At 47.2% G+C, this 14,869-nt stretch overlaps 1 protein-coding gene across 1 annotated transcript; it reads left to right on the top strand.

The window, feature by feature from the left end:
- The first annotated feature begins 574 nt into the window (after positions 1-574).
- Positions 575-13,653, top strand: HPSE (heparanase). Its single transcript, XM_005485372.4, is given in 14 exon segments — positions 575-913; positions 915-996; positions 999-1,194; positions 2,699-2,844; positions 3,848-3,973; positions 4,704-4,877; positions 5,330-5,501; positions 6,015-6,062; positions 7,437-7,530; positions 8,179-8,285; positions 8,796-8,910; positions 10,537-10,655; positions 10,789-10,935; positions 11,667-13,653. Coding segments are annotated over 14 exon segments (1,752 nt in total). The 5' UTR covers positions 575-847; the 3' UTR covers positions 11,827-13,653.
- The last annotated feature ends 1,216 nt before the right edge of the window (positions 13,654-14,869 follow it).

The raw sequence follows: 14,869 nt of genomic DNA, 5'->3' as shown, positions 1-14,869 counted from the left end.
ACCTGAAGGGATGACAAGAGAGCTGGAGAAGGACTTTTTACAAGGGCATGGAATGCTAGGGCGAGAGAGGAATGGCCTTAAGCTGAAGGAGGGTCAGTTTAGGCTCAATGCTACAAAGAAATTCTTTACTGTGGGGGTGGTGATGCACTGGCAAAAGTTGCCCAGAGAAGCTGTGTGCACCTGGAACCCTGGAAGTGTTCGAGGCCAGGCTGGATGGGGCTTTGAGCAACCTGGTCTAGTGGGAGGCATCCCTGTCCATGGTGTAGGGTTTGGAACAACCCAAGCCATTCCATGCCACTAAGCCATACCTGCTCCATGGCTGCAGCTGGCTCTTCCCTGACAGGCCTCCCTAACAAGGTCAGCTGCTGCCAAAGAACGAGTTCTAGTACGGACTGGACTCTGCAGGGTGCACCTAGAGGGCAGACCCAGAGCTTGCCTGAAACCTTTTGGTAGCAGCAATTCCAAATTTCATACCTCTGCAATTAGGACAAACACTTGTTCCAACAGTGTGGACTGTTGCAACAGTCAGGTTTCAGCCTGACAGGGCTCTGTGCTGCTGGCAGTCGGTGTCCCGCAGTGAAGGCCGCAGAAGGGGCTCCAGGCTGACATCCCAGCCCTGGAGAGGCAGCGAGCGTTCAGTGCTGGTGACATTTTCCAGACCGCTGGCTGTACACGGAAATGCTCAGGGCCGCCCGGGCAGGGCGGGATGCTGGAGGAGGCGGCTGCAAGGCTGCGAAGGTGCGAGCAGGAAAGGAGCCGGCTGTAAACACAGGTTCATTTTGCAATGGCTGAGGCGTTTGGGTAACACTGGCTGTCGGGCGTCTTGCTGCCAATTTGAGGCTCGAAGATGCTGTTGGAGCTCTTCCAGAGGGTGAGGAAGGTCCTGCTCACGCCAGCGCGGTTCCTCCCGGCGGGGAGCGGAGCGCTGCAGCTCCGGGCCCGCCCTCCGAGCTCCTCGGGGTGGTGCCGGCGGCGTCGGGGCGGTGGGCCGGGAGCGGGGATGCTGCTGCCGCCGCTGCTGCCGCTCCTGCTGTCGCTCCTGCTGCTGCCGCCGGCGCTGGCCCAGGGACACCGACCGGCGGTGCTGCGGCTGGGGCTCCGGGACAGCCCCCGAGCGGAGGTGAGCCCGGCTTTCCTCTCCCTCACCCTGGATGCCAGCCTCGCCCGGGACCCGCGCTATGTCGCCTTGCTCAGGTGAGTCGCCTCTCGCCCAGCTGGGCAAAGGAGAAAGGGTCCTCGGGGGGAGGAGCGGGACGTGCCGGCAAAAGCGCTGCGGAGCGAGCCGGGGGGACGGGGAGTGCCTCACCCCTAGAAATGGGGTCGGGCGAGGCTGCTGGATCCCGACTGCTTCGGGCTCACTAATCCCGTCCTCCCGGGGCACAAGGCGGTGCCTTCCCCAGGTGCGAGCCGCGCCGGCCCGTTGGTGCTCGGGGAAGGAGGGGCTGGCATGGGGGGGGATGCAGGGAAAGCTCAGCTCGAGAATAAGCCTGGTAGAGGAGCTGCTTTGCCAGCAGAAAAAAAAAGGAGAAGGAAACGGACGGAATTGCGGTTGCTTGCCCTCGAGAAATGGAGGCTTCGGGGTGTCCTTATCGCCCTCCGCAAGCACCGGAAAGGAGGCTGGGTCCTTTGAGGTGTGGGTCAGTCTGTTCCAGCTGACAACTGACCGGAATAGAGGAAACGGCCTCCGTTGTATCAGGGGGCTTCAGGCTGGATATTAAGAAAAAATTCTTCACTGAGAGGGTAAACATGCATTGGAACAGGCTGCGCAGGGAAGCAGATGGTGGAATCACCATCCATGTAAATGTTCAAAAAACGTGTGGATCCTCCAGTCCTGCTTTCCCACTACTTGCACGTTTTTGTCCTCACTGGGCTGGTGAGAAAGGTGTCACCAGCTTTACTGGAAAGTGCTCAGGTCTCCAACATCCAGCCCCATCCTCACACCCTGGGGTTCAGCCTGAGGCCAGGCCTGCCACCATGAGGAGCAGGAAGTACTTGGTGGCCTCTAATCTGCTGTTTGTCACCACGGAGCAGATAGTGCCTAACGTGCCCAGTGCCCTCCAAAGCCTTGTGGCTTCTTCCCCCAGAGAAGGCTGCCTGTTGGTGCTGCATATCCTCTATGGGATGTGTGGTGCTGCAAATCCAGCATGGGATGTGAGCAGGTCACAGTGATGTTCTGTTGTACACCTGCTTTGATAGAGGTAACACCTGTCCCAGCAGGGACTCCTAATCGCCCTTGGGTACAAAGGCAAGTGCTTTGGCAGCTGTGAGGGAAGCTGGGGCTGATGATGTAAAGTCAGTTTTGTGCTCAAATTCTCACAGGACATTTATGTTGGCATTGCACAAACAAAACTAAAAACTCTAGGGGAGGAGGATGTTTAGGATGAAAAAAACCAAGATTGTTTTAAAGTTTTGCCTTACTTTGCCCCCAGGATTTGGCTCCCTGCTGATGTTCCCTCAGGTATGTTCTCCCCTTGTTGCCCATTAGACGTTCTTCTGGCTCACTTGGCATCAGTATCCCTTTTGTACAATGCAGAGGGCTGGAATGCAGATCCCAGTAAGCCATCAGGAATTCCCTTAGGCTACTGGGTAGCCCCAGGTCACCTACTGCAGCATGTTCCTCAAAGTGCTTGCCATGTTTACCCTTTACACAGTCTGCATAAATATAGTGGTTTCCTAATTTTTGGCATTCCCTCCTCAGCAATTCCAAGCTGCGTGCCCTGGCAGCGGCCCTGTCCCCAGGTTTCCTGAGGTTTGGTGGCACTGAGACAGACTTTCTTATCTTTGATCCCAACAAGGATTCAACCTCAGAAGAAAAAATCCTCTGGGAATTTCAGGCACAGCAAGGTAAAGTGGGCATCAACTTGTCAGACTTGAAACCATCCTAGGTTTTGGAGGGTCTTTGACACAGGCTGAGGATGCTGCAAGGGCACAGCAGCAACACTGGGGACCCTCTACAGTCTCAGTTTTGCCAGCATCCATGGAGAGGAGATCTGTGGACTTTCAGCATGGTTTGTGGGAAGAGCTGTGCCAGCTGTGGGAAATGGAGAAAGGATGTAGGGGAACTTGTATCCTCTGTGGCATCTCCTGAGACTCTCCCTTTGCTGCCCTCTGCTCCCTGCAGCAATCTTGGGAGCTCCCTCACTGTCTGGAAGATGATCAAGTTCAGCTCAGAAGCTGTGGCTTCATTATGAAAATTAAGGAACGGATGTTCTGTTTCTCCTAAGAAATAACCTGAGGAGAACAGAGTGTTCAATCTCTCTCCCAAAACCAGAGAGCTTGGCTGGGGATGCAGCCTTGCCCTCCTGCTTTGACAGGGCAAATGCAAACCTGATGAAGCCCTGTCAACTGCTTGAGCTTGGTATTTTCTCTTTGAACTTAGCAAGAGGGTCAAGAGGTATTTCAAATGAAAAAAATCCTGTATATTCCTGTGGCACATAGCACAAATGTGCAATCCTACATTACTGTATGGCCAGTGATGCTCAGTTTTGAAGTCAAGTGGTATTTTTCCCTCATAGCACTTTGCAAAGTAGCCGCTTCCTGTGACTCTGGCTCATGCCTTCTTCTCTGGTTATGGCCTGTTCCTGGTTTGCATGCCAAGAAAAAAGCTTTGAAGGAAATGTGCCTTATGGCTCCTGACAGTGAGCCGTGTGGGGAAGTCAGCACTTTCCCCTGCATGAGATGGCCAGTGCAGGAAGCACTGCCCTGCCTCTGCCACACCATTGCATGCCAGGCTGGCTTATCTGCTCCTCAAGCATCGCAGCCCATGCTTTGTCAGCCCACTGGAACAAGGGTTTGCTGGCTGCTGAGGTGAGGAGTTAATTCCTATCAACCTGCTCCTGTCCTACAGAGGCTTGTGGCTCGAGGCCTGCATTTGCTGCTGTTGAGAAGATGCTGCTGGCCCAATGGCCCTGCCAGGAGAAGCTGATTCTTGCCGAACAGAACCGGAAAAAGCACAAAAACACCACCATTACAAGTAAGACTTAAACAGGGGGATGCAGTTCTCTGCCCCACAGTAAAAGGGCCATAGGCTATTAGGAGCTGAAAACACTGAAAAAGAATTATTTCACCCACTTTGAAAAATATTCAGAGAACTCTTTTTCTACTCTTTGCCATCCCACATTTAATAGCATTCAGCTGCAGGGGTTGGATGTGACAGTGGTCATAAGGGTTTTGAGGTGAAGAGAGAGGCAAGAATGTTGATTCCATTATCAGAAGGCTTGATTTATTATTTTATGATACATATACTACATTATAACTATACTAAAAAGAAATAGAAGAAAAAGTTCTCCGAAGGCTAGCTAAGCTAAGAATAGAAAAGAATGAATAACAAAGATCTGTGTCCCAGAGAGAGAGCGAGAGCCAACTCTGCCGTGAGTGGTCAGTAAATCCAAACATCCACACGAGACCAATCAAGGGTCCACCTGTTGCATTCCACAGCAGCAGTTTACATTTGGTTGCTGAAACTGCAGCTTCTCAGAAGGGAGAAAAATCCCAAGAAAGGATTTTTCACATAAGATGTCTGCGACAGTTGGGAGGTTCTCAAAGCTTGCAAGATGTGTAGTGGGGCCTGACTTCTTCTGTCTGGCTGGGAAAGTTTGGCACATCTGCAGCATCAGGCTAAATAAATACAGTCAGTAAAGATTGTAACTTGGCCAGAGCTCAACTACCTTAAGATAAACACCCCTCCTTTCTCCTCTGTGCAGAAAATACACTGGATATTCTCTACAGCTTTGCAAACTGCTCAGGGTTTCACCTGATCTTTGGACTCAATGCCTTGCTGCGGAAAGGTGGCTTGCAGTGGGACAGCTCAAATGCCCAGGCACTGCTGGACTACTGTGCTTCCCAGAGGTACAACATCTCCTGGGAACTTGGGAATGGTAAGTGCTTGTTGACCAGACCAGCCATCACCTAGAAAAGTACCACCAGAGGGTGTGGGCTAGTAACTTTGGATATTTTGGATGATGGCACATCAAGGCAAGGTGATGTTTTATAAAGAGACATTAAGGTCTTAATTTTCAGGGGGATTTTACAGAAAGGCAAAATGAATGAGCAAATTGAGATGATTTTGCTGCTCCTATCAGGGCTTTGAGATGAGGTGAACAATCCCCCACAAGGTGCAGGATGTCACCTATGGCTGGGACAGAGTCCTGGAGAGCAGCACGCTGTACCCCCCAAGCTTTTGGTTTCATGCTCACCTTCAAATATCTCACCCACACTATGCCAGATCAGGTGAAGCCTTAGGGAACTGGTGCTTCCCATGTGGATGGAACTGCCCTAATTTGTGCCCCAGAAATAGAGAGGGGTGTTGATGGGCATGTGTCTTCCTCAGAGCCCAACAGCTTCAGGAAGAAATCTGGCATCCACATTGATGGCTTCCAGCTGGGGCAAGATTTCATCCACTTACGCCAACTGCTGAATAACTATGCCCTCTATCAGCATGCCAAGCTCTACGGCCCTGACGTTGGGCAGCCCCGAAAGCACACACGGAGACTGCTCAGAAGGTAGGAGTGTGAGCTTCCAGCAGCATTCCCTGGAGTGAGGCAGCTGTGGAGAATTGTGGCTTGTCTGCCCCTATATGCAGGAGGCATGAAGAGGCTTTAAGGCAGGGTTGAACAATTTTTTTTCACCTTGACAGATGACAATTATAATCTTACCTTCATGCTTGAGTTCAAGGCCTGAATACTCAGCCAGGTAAAACTCAGCTGCTGGAAGTACATCAGTGGTCCACACATTTTCCTATTGAGTATACTGCCTCTAGGGTTGTGCTTACAAGGGCTTTTATCCTGAAAAACACCCACATGTTATACAAAGGTCAATTCATCCTCCCAGCAACCTGCTAAGGAAGTCAGGCTGCCCAAAGCCTGCTTAAAAGCCATGGCAAGCCTGGCCCCCAGCATTCACCATCAGCACTGCCAGCTGTGGGGAGAGGGGAGGGCTGTGCATGGTGTTGCACTAGTGGGAGTAATGACTGGTGCTGCTAATCCCCTTTCCTCCACCATTCCCTCTGCTTGCAGCTTCCTGAAATCAGGAGGGAAGGTGATCGACTCTGTCACATGGCACCAGTAAGTACCATTTGGATGTCACTGTCACTCTGATTACTGCCTCATTTTCTTTAAAAAATGTCAATTTGAACAGAATTATCAGTCTCAACAGAAAAGAGGGGGGTGAAATGCCCCTTTTGACAGTTTCTCAGGGGCCTCTCCACAAAGTTCGATGTTCAGAGAGGAGATTAATTGAGGGAGATATTACAGAAATGCTGATGCCTCCAAAGGGTCTACTTGGTGCAGAGACCCAAAAGCAGTGGTAGGGGTTAGTCACGGGGAATGTAACATGCGCAAGATAATAATATTGTTTGCTCTATTTATGTCTAGTTGATATAAAGAAAAAGCCCTGTAGGTCTGGCTGACCCCTGTCCATGGAGAATTGCCAGCAGCTCCTCCTGCTCCCTTGAGTTTGCTCTTGGAGTAATTTCAGGCTCTGTGTGGGTAACTCAGGCTCAGATCCCACACACAGTGCAAACAGCACTGGCACCTGGCCCTTTCCTCCTGTGCAGGGACTTTGATTGGTAGGTTTAAAGTGCTCACGGCAATTGTGGAGTAAACTGGCCTCAGGGTCATGAACTCCACATGTTTGAAAGTCATTTCCATGTGAAGGCAGTTTTCTTTCCAGAGTCAAAAGCAGGACATGATATGCAGCAGTCAGACAACAGTGAGAAAAGATGTACATACTAATTTTTTATATATATGTATACATACAGCAATTATCTATTTTCAGCTGCTAGAAAGGCATGAAACATGTCCTTTCCCCTTCCTGGGCTGTTGTTAACTCATTTAGGATTATCAGGTTTTAGCTTCCTCTTGTGGGTGGAAGGCTTCAGCTGTTTTTGGTCAGACTGAGTGAGAGCAGGATGAACTGCAAAAGCCACCATTCCAATTTATTTGGACAAACAAGACTTAAAAGCTCTTCTGCTCATGGTGGAGGGCACCATTTATGCCATAGGGATGCCCATATTTCAGCTCCCTCCAAGTGGCCAAAATATTCCAGCAGATGGACATATGCTGTGAGCTGATATTTTCAGTATATAACTTATTAGAGTTAAGCAAGTAATCACATAGACTCCTCAACAGAAGAAGACTTACAGAAGCTGGCTCTTGGTGATGTTTTCCTTGTTCTTAATAAATAGATGCAAACAAACCTATTACTTCTGCTGGTGGAAATTTCTGTGATATCCTGACTCCACTGAGGTAATCATATCTTTAAGTCCCTTAAATAAAAGTGACAGACCTACACATTTGGAAACAAAAAATTAAAAAGCACTGGACAGAAAAATCATGCTGTGGATAAATGTACCAATCAGCTGAATTTTTTCAGTGGTGTTTTGTACCACTGGTGGTATTACTCCCTAATTTTGTCTATGTTTTTTCCCTGATTTTCAGTTACTATGTGAATGGACAGAGTGCAACAAGGGGGGATTTCTTGAGCCCTGAAGTGTTGGACTCCTTTGCCACAGCCATATATGAAGTCCTGGAGGTGAAGTCCAGGAGATCCTGTTCAATCATTCCCATGTTCAGTTTCCAGGGGGTTAACGGAATCCAAAATAAAGCACTACTTCTTACTAGCAATAGACAGGGATACTGAAAGCTTGAGTTCTGCTGGCATTGTATATAAAAAAAATAAAATTAAAAGTAATGATACTAAAAATAAATGAGCTCCAACAGTTTGCTATGCAGCAAACATGATGCCAGGTGCATCACACACCTACAACATTCTCATTTATTGATAGAGTAATTACTCAGAGATGTAATTTATCATTATCCCATCCCCCCAATGTTTCTGGGGTGGTTTTTTTTGGTTTTTTTTTTTTTCCTGAGATCCTGACAGCATTATAACTTAGAATATAGCATTACTCAGCACAAGAGGAACTATGGGACCTGGATTTTAGTGATGTTTGTCCTGTTTTACATGGGTAGCAAGTTAGGGATTTTTTCAGGGGGGAATGTAAATCTACTTCTAGTCCTTTCGATCCAAATTTCTGTGCCATCCCATCTCAGAGCATTATCCCTTAAATGTAAACATCCTAAGTAAGCCTTTGGCTAAAACACAAACTATTTTTCATTTCAGTAGCCAAAAAATTAACTGTCGTCTCTTTCTCTTCTTTCCTAATGCCACGCTGGCCAGATTGTTGGTCAGACTGTGCCGGAAAAGAAGGTGTGGCTGGGAGAGACGAGCTCTGCCTGTGGAGGAGGAGCTCCCAGATTGTCTAACACCTATGTTGCTGGTTTTATGTGAGTACTGGGTCCCAGATGTGGGGAAATTATGTATTTTGACAGCTGAATGGGGCTGCCCCACAGGAGGAATGTGGCTTCCTCAGGCTTCCTGGGGAGTGAGAGCAGTTTTTTTCCATCCTATAAGACATGATGACTTTTTATCAGGGTGTGGTGGGCCAGCAAGTCAAAGTCTGATAATGACAGGCAACCTTTTGTTGTGTGATGATTTCTCTCAGCCTTCAGACCCTTGGCCAGTTCAGGAGAAACTGCTGTCACTCCTAGTTTCCACCACCTACAAACAGGGGAATGGAGCAACCGTTCCCACCAACTTGGACTTCAAGAAGTGGACTGAAATTATTTTTTCATGCAACCAATGCAAGACTTGAAATTAGTTGTGTGCTTTTAAGGAAGTCATCATCGCTCACTAAGTTTTGTTTTCCTGCTTCCCAATCTGGTTTGAGAGGGGCAACAAAGTACTGCTGAGGTCAGCACTTTCATCTGCATGATATTTGCCTCATTTTTTGGCAGGTGGTTGGACAAACTCGGGCTTTCAGCCAGGCAGGGGATTGATGTGGTCATGAGACAGGTTTTCTTCGGGGCAGGGACCTATCACCTAGTGGACGCCAACTTTGAGCCTTTGCCGGTATGTGAACAGCCCCTGGATGCACCTCTGCACAGGCAGCTCTGGGTGTGGAGGGACAGGCCAGCTATTTTAACAACACCTTTTTTTGCTTGGATGGCCACAGGTATCCTTGCACCTTAAGCTATCTCATGTTGCACTACAGGTTAATGTATTATTACAAATATATGCATGCACACTAGATATTTACTCCAACTGCAGGGGGCAGCCAGTCTTCAGCACATCAGAAACTGATTTGTGGGACACAATGCTCTGGTTTGTACATAGCAGCTCCTGGATCTCACAAGGTTTTTCTGGATGGCCTGTTTTGGGTTGACTACTCCTCAGCTGAGTGATCTGTAGTTTATAAACAGAAGGGAAAAGACATATTAAAATCTATTATATTCCATGTGAAAACCAGGCCACCGTGAAGTCAAGTGTTATATGAGCATACTCATCCTACAGTTGTGGCTGAAGGATAATTAAATTGAAATATACATTTAGTATAGTTTTATTTATTAGGAAATATACTTTGCTGTGATGAAACTTCATTATATGAACTATACATTGTTCTTGCAGAAGCGACACATTTCTTTGTACTACTAGCGCTTAGATTGGGGTGAGGGACAGCATCTTCCTTTTTCGCTTTCCTCTCATTTTTCTGCTTCCAAATTGTGATTTTCACTGGTGGTCATAGAGCCAGCCTAAAAGAAAACCCAGCATACAGGGATTTTCCATCCTACTTGCTCAGCTGCTTCCTATGCCAGAGGCTGCATCATCAGGCTTGTGACTTTGGGCTTTTCATTCCCTCATTAAAATAGATTTAATTTGGACTGAAACTGTGTGCCCTTTTCCTCACCTATGGACAGTACAGATGTTAACCAAGCCAGTAATACTTCAGAGGCAGGGAAATCCAAATCCAGCTGTAGTTAGCACAGAAATGAGGAAGCACATCAGTGTCAGAAGGCTACATTTCCTTGCAGAGGGATTCAGAATGAAGGCTGATAGCAAAAGTAATTTCCTGGGCTTTTGGTGAGTCAGAGGAGAAACACAATAGTTTTCCTCCTAAGAAAACCTCAAAGACCAACAAATGAGCTGGGAGAAGCTCTCTGAAAGCAGGAAAGACCTGGAAAAAATGACTCTGCACTGGGCATTGCCCTGCTCTGAGGCATCATCCTGGAGTGTCAGAGGATACATTTGTGACTCAGATTTAGAAATCCATCCTGATACCTGTTCAGAAGTACAATGTTAAAGGGGTCAAAGTTTAGGAGTTCCTTCCTGGTGTTGCACCTGTGCCTTAGGTACAAGCTTTCCTGCAGGAAGGGCAGCTTACATTCCTGCATTCAGTCCCAAGGTTCTTTGTACCCTGCAGAAGGGCATTTCGAAAGCACAATCTCTCCCTGACAGAGCTCTGAGAGTTCCTTATGAAGGGGAAAATGTGTCTAAGGCACCTTCTAAACACAGCTGCTCACAGGCAGGGCTTCCCTTTTAGCTATGGTGTGTGAATTTAAGTAGATGTGAAAAGCTTAGTAAAACAAAAAGCAAAAAGCTATGGGGAAAACCCCTTGACATGAGCTTCAAAATTAAGGTTAGATGTGTGGAGCACCTGGCATGTACGCAATTTTTTCCATGTGTTTTTGTGCCTCCCAGGACTACTGGCTCTCACTGCTCTACAAGAAGCTGGTGGGTACCAAGGTGCTGCAGGTCAGCCTGGCCGGAGCCAACAAGACGAAGCTCCGTGTCTACCTCCACTGCACAAGCAGCCTCAAGTAAGCCTCCAGAAAGGGCAAAATAGCCTGGAAACTGAGCCCATGGCCACCCCCGGGCCAACAAATGCCCTTTGGGACACTGCAAGGTCACACATCATTCTGATCCCCACCATCACCTTCTCTTGCCTTGCAGCCCAAAGTACAGAGAAGGGGATGTGACACTGTTTGCTTTAAACCTCTACAACGTCACCCAACATTTGGAGCTACCAGATTACCTATCGAGCAAGCATGTGGATCAGTACCTCTTACTTCCTCATGGCAAAGAGAATATTCTTTCCAGGTAAGTTGCAATTCCTTCAGTCCCTGAGGAAAGACTGTGAGTAGGCTTAGATGGTCTTTAAAACCTCACTTTCTTCAATTTGCAAGGGGAAAGAAGAGGTTACCATTCATTCATCTGGATTTGTTTCAGTAAGATCTGACTTCTGTTAAATCAGGTCTCCTAAACTCAGGCTGCTGAAAGCTTACTAAGTTATAAGGACACTTGATGTTACTTTGGAAGTTTATCCTAGCAGGTGTCAGTGTTCTGGACCAGCTGCTAAAGTCCTGTTTTGTTTTGGTTTGGGTTTTTTTGCACAAGCACAAGTATATTGCTTTCCCAAGTGCCAGCTCCTGATTTATGGCAACGTGTTCAGACTTTGTATGTGGGTTCAGACTTTGTTTGTTGTCATTGTTAATGCATCCACAGGGAAAAGATCTGCTCTGTGGGCGAAAAAGAATATTAATATTTTCAGAAGAAAAAGCAATTTAAATTTGTACTTTTCAAAGTCTGTCTAGCTATTGACCTCACTGGAAGAGAAAGAAACGTACTTTTAAATGTGCTTGTGCTACCACTCTGAAGGAGTCCCTGTAGTGGGAGTGCTGCAGATGTCTGTGTGTGTGTGTACACACACATTCAAGGGAAGTTCGGTTTGGCTTTGGGCTGAGTTAATGTTTACACTCAGGCCCAGAGCAGCTTGTACTCGATGGCAAACAGAGCACAGCTGCCCAAACAGCCTCTCTGTCCCTCTGCAGGTCCATTGAGCTGAACGGCCGCGTGCTGCGGATGCTGGATGATGAAACACTGCCAGAGCTTGTGGAAAAGCCCCTTGGTCCTGGCAGACTGCTTGACCTTCCACCCTTCTCCTACGGCTTTTATGTTATCAAAAATGCCAAAGCTATTGCTTGCATTTAAGTGGTCAACACACACACTCAGGATAAATGTAAAGCATTTGCCTAGTAGGAAATTCTAATCCTAGAAATTCACATTTCTGCCACGGGATTTAATTCTGGTAAAGGAAGCAAATGTTGCAGCACTAGCACAGCTGTTAGCTGGGGAAGACTAAGGTCCCACTGGGTAACTGGTACAAGGAAGATTCCAGGAGAATTATCCAGGTAGAATAAGACCAGGCAGGTGCTGGTTTTGCTCTTGATCTAGCCTGTCACTGTGCTTGAGCGTGGAACCCTTCTCCACACCACGCAGAGAGCTTCTCACACTACCTGGGGCTCTGCCTACCCAGGCACTGCAACCTCCCCTCTCCCTCTCCTTTTGGCAAGCACAGCTCCTAAAGCAGTTTCTCCAAAAGCTTGCCTTCAGGAAGGATAAACAGAGTTTTTATTTGAGCTGTACAGCTGTGACCTCGCACTGTGTGGGGAAGCCTGAGAGGGCTGTGGTTGCTGAGGGTGTCTTGGGCTGGAAATTCTGGACGCACAAAGCAAACCAAGGTCAGGGTGCTTGCAGGGGCAAAGGCCTTGCAGAGAAACCAGTTCCTCTATTAGATTTGGGGAGACAACACACATTTTTCTCAAGCTAGGATTGTTCAGTCACAAGATGGAGCTGTGGCTCTGTGCTTTCCAAAGGCAAGTTGTTGATGCAGGAAATGCAGGCTGCTCCTGTAGGGTGGTCAAACTCTGCCATCACACACTTCTTCCCTGCACGAAAAGGAGAGGAGCCCAGCAGGCCCTGGCAATAACCCTCTGTGCTCAGGAGGCTGCACAGTGAGTGCTCATGACCCTTCAGCCTGCACCACTCTGCAGGCAGTTGAGCTGGAAAGGACTTTCCTGAACCTGTGCACAGGTAAAGCTCTCAAGCTCTCTCTGCTTTACACTCCCTGATGCACCCAGGTCTCTCTTGTCTTGGGAAAATGGGATAGGAGAGACGCTGAGGAAACCACTCACCCCTCAACCACCAGAGTTGCTATAGAGCATCCTGGGGACAGAAGTGCCCAGTCAGGCTGACATCCTTCTTACTGGAAAAACAGCGATTTTGGACAGAAATCAGTGTTGGTGGTGGCTTTTCTCCCCAGCTGAGCCTTCCCCATGCACACCCTGTTGCAGTTGGCTGTGCCAGGAATAGTTCCCTGTGGCACACAGGCTGCTGGTCCTCAGGGCAACAGAAAGCCTAGGACAGTAGCTGGGGCCTTCTGCATATATTTATTTGCATCTACTTTTCTTGAAGGTATGTAGCCCACACCACTCTCAATGCCTTATATTTATGAGCACAGCAGGGAAGAACTACCCCACACTACTGTACCTCCCTTTTTAAGCTTTAAAAAGATGCTACTAGTTACATGGGGTTTAATGTAGGGCAGGAAACCTTTTTTAATGAGATGACTTTCAAAACTGATGTACTTTCGTAGCTGTGATGGAAACCTGCACACTGAAAAGGTTATACTTGAGTTCAGTGTGTCAAAGGAGTGTGTGCATCCATGGAGCAGATGCATTTTGTGAAGGGTTATGTATCAGGGGATAACATAGATCAGAAACGAGGAAGGCTGAGTTTGTTTACATTGTCTAAGTTCAATAACAGAAGGAAAGAGAGTGTAAGATGGAAAGTCTTACATACAGTCAACATGAAGTTAATAATATATTATTATTATTGTAAAAATGTAAGTTCCAACCAAAACATCAAAGTTATCATTTGCCTGGTAGCTTCTTTTTAGGACTTTTCTAAAAATTTTGTTTATTCCAATGCTTGTGAGTTTTGTATTTGAAGATTTTAATTAAAGGAATTTATACCAACTTTTGGCAATCTTAATTTTTTTTAAGACTCCTTTTTGACATGTTGATACCAGGACACTCCCTACTTTTCTTTTGATCATAACTACCCGTGCTTCTTTTTACTATCAGTAAGAATACCCAAGTACACAAAAATGAAAGAAGTCCTACACAGGTTGGTGTGTTTCAATTGTGTTTGCCAAGCAGCTTAGAAGCCCTCCACCCAATGTGACTCAGATGTGAAACATGTGCTGGTGACTGGCACACAGGAACTATCAGGAGGGGCCCGGGATGTTTGCACATGCAAATGACAGCTGCTGCCAACCGTGGCTCCTCTCTGAGCCCTGTTCTTGGTGGTGGGGTGGGGAGGGGAGGTTTGATTTACAGCTCAGTAAATCAAAAACCTCGCTCTTTACAAAGTGTTGCACATCAAGCTAATAGCTACTGTTAGCTCTACACAAACAGAGCACGAGGGACAAAAGTGCAGGGAATGGGAAAGATGCTGGATCCCAGCACACCAAGGAGAGTATGGTCTGAAACAGAGATGAACATCACCCCAGGACCAATGCCTGCCCCACCCTTATCTCTGGGGCTTTTATTCCTCTGTGAATGTCATAAACCTCGGGGGATTGAATACACTTATTTGAGAGCAGGGAGAATCATATTTCACACTCATTCCAATTCACTTTTGCCCTTTTGACTCTTGAGGTCAGATTACTTACATTGAATCTCCTAGAAGGTGGAGTAAGTTGCATCACACTTTGGAGCAGGGGATCATTTGGTGTATGTGAAAATAAGGAAACTGATAACCACCTTAGAGTCAGGGACATTTTGACTATCAACTCAGATTTCAGCTAAAGAAGACAGCAGGGCTTTATTAGTCTGAAATGAGCTATTCCCTAGGTTATCTTTCAGTGAAGGCCCAGGCCACATTATTATGAATGTAAATACAGCAGCAGTAACTGTAAAAGTTTACTTTGTAAAAGTTTACTGCTCTACTTCCACGAGCTCCTTAAAATTTTTCTGCAGACAGTCCAGGGTTTCCTTGCCACTTCACACATATAAAAACACCAAAGCAATGTCTACAGAGGACATACACCTGGTGACAATGAGCATCCACGTTCCTACACACATGGCAGGCAGAGAGGCTGTGGGGATTCATTGCCAGGATTCACTATTCAATCACACCTCAGGTACTTGTCTGTATCTGAATAAAGCCCATGATGACTTTCTCAGCAAGA

This window comes from Zonotrichia albicollis, chromosome 5 (genome assembly GCF_047830755.1).
Source record: "Zonotrichia albicollis isolate bZonAlb1 chromosome 5, bZonAlb1.hap1, whole genome shotgun sequence".
NCBI classification, from domain to species: Eukaryota; Metazoa; Chordata; class Aves; order Passeriformes; family Passerellidae; genus Zonotrichia; species Zonotrichia albicollis.
The sequence above is the reverse complement of the archived record's forward strand: the minus strand, read 5'-3'. Positions and strand labels throughout refer to the sequence as shown.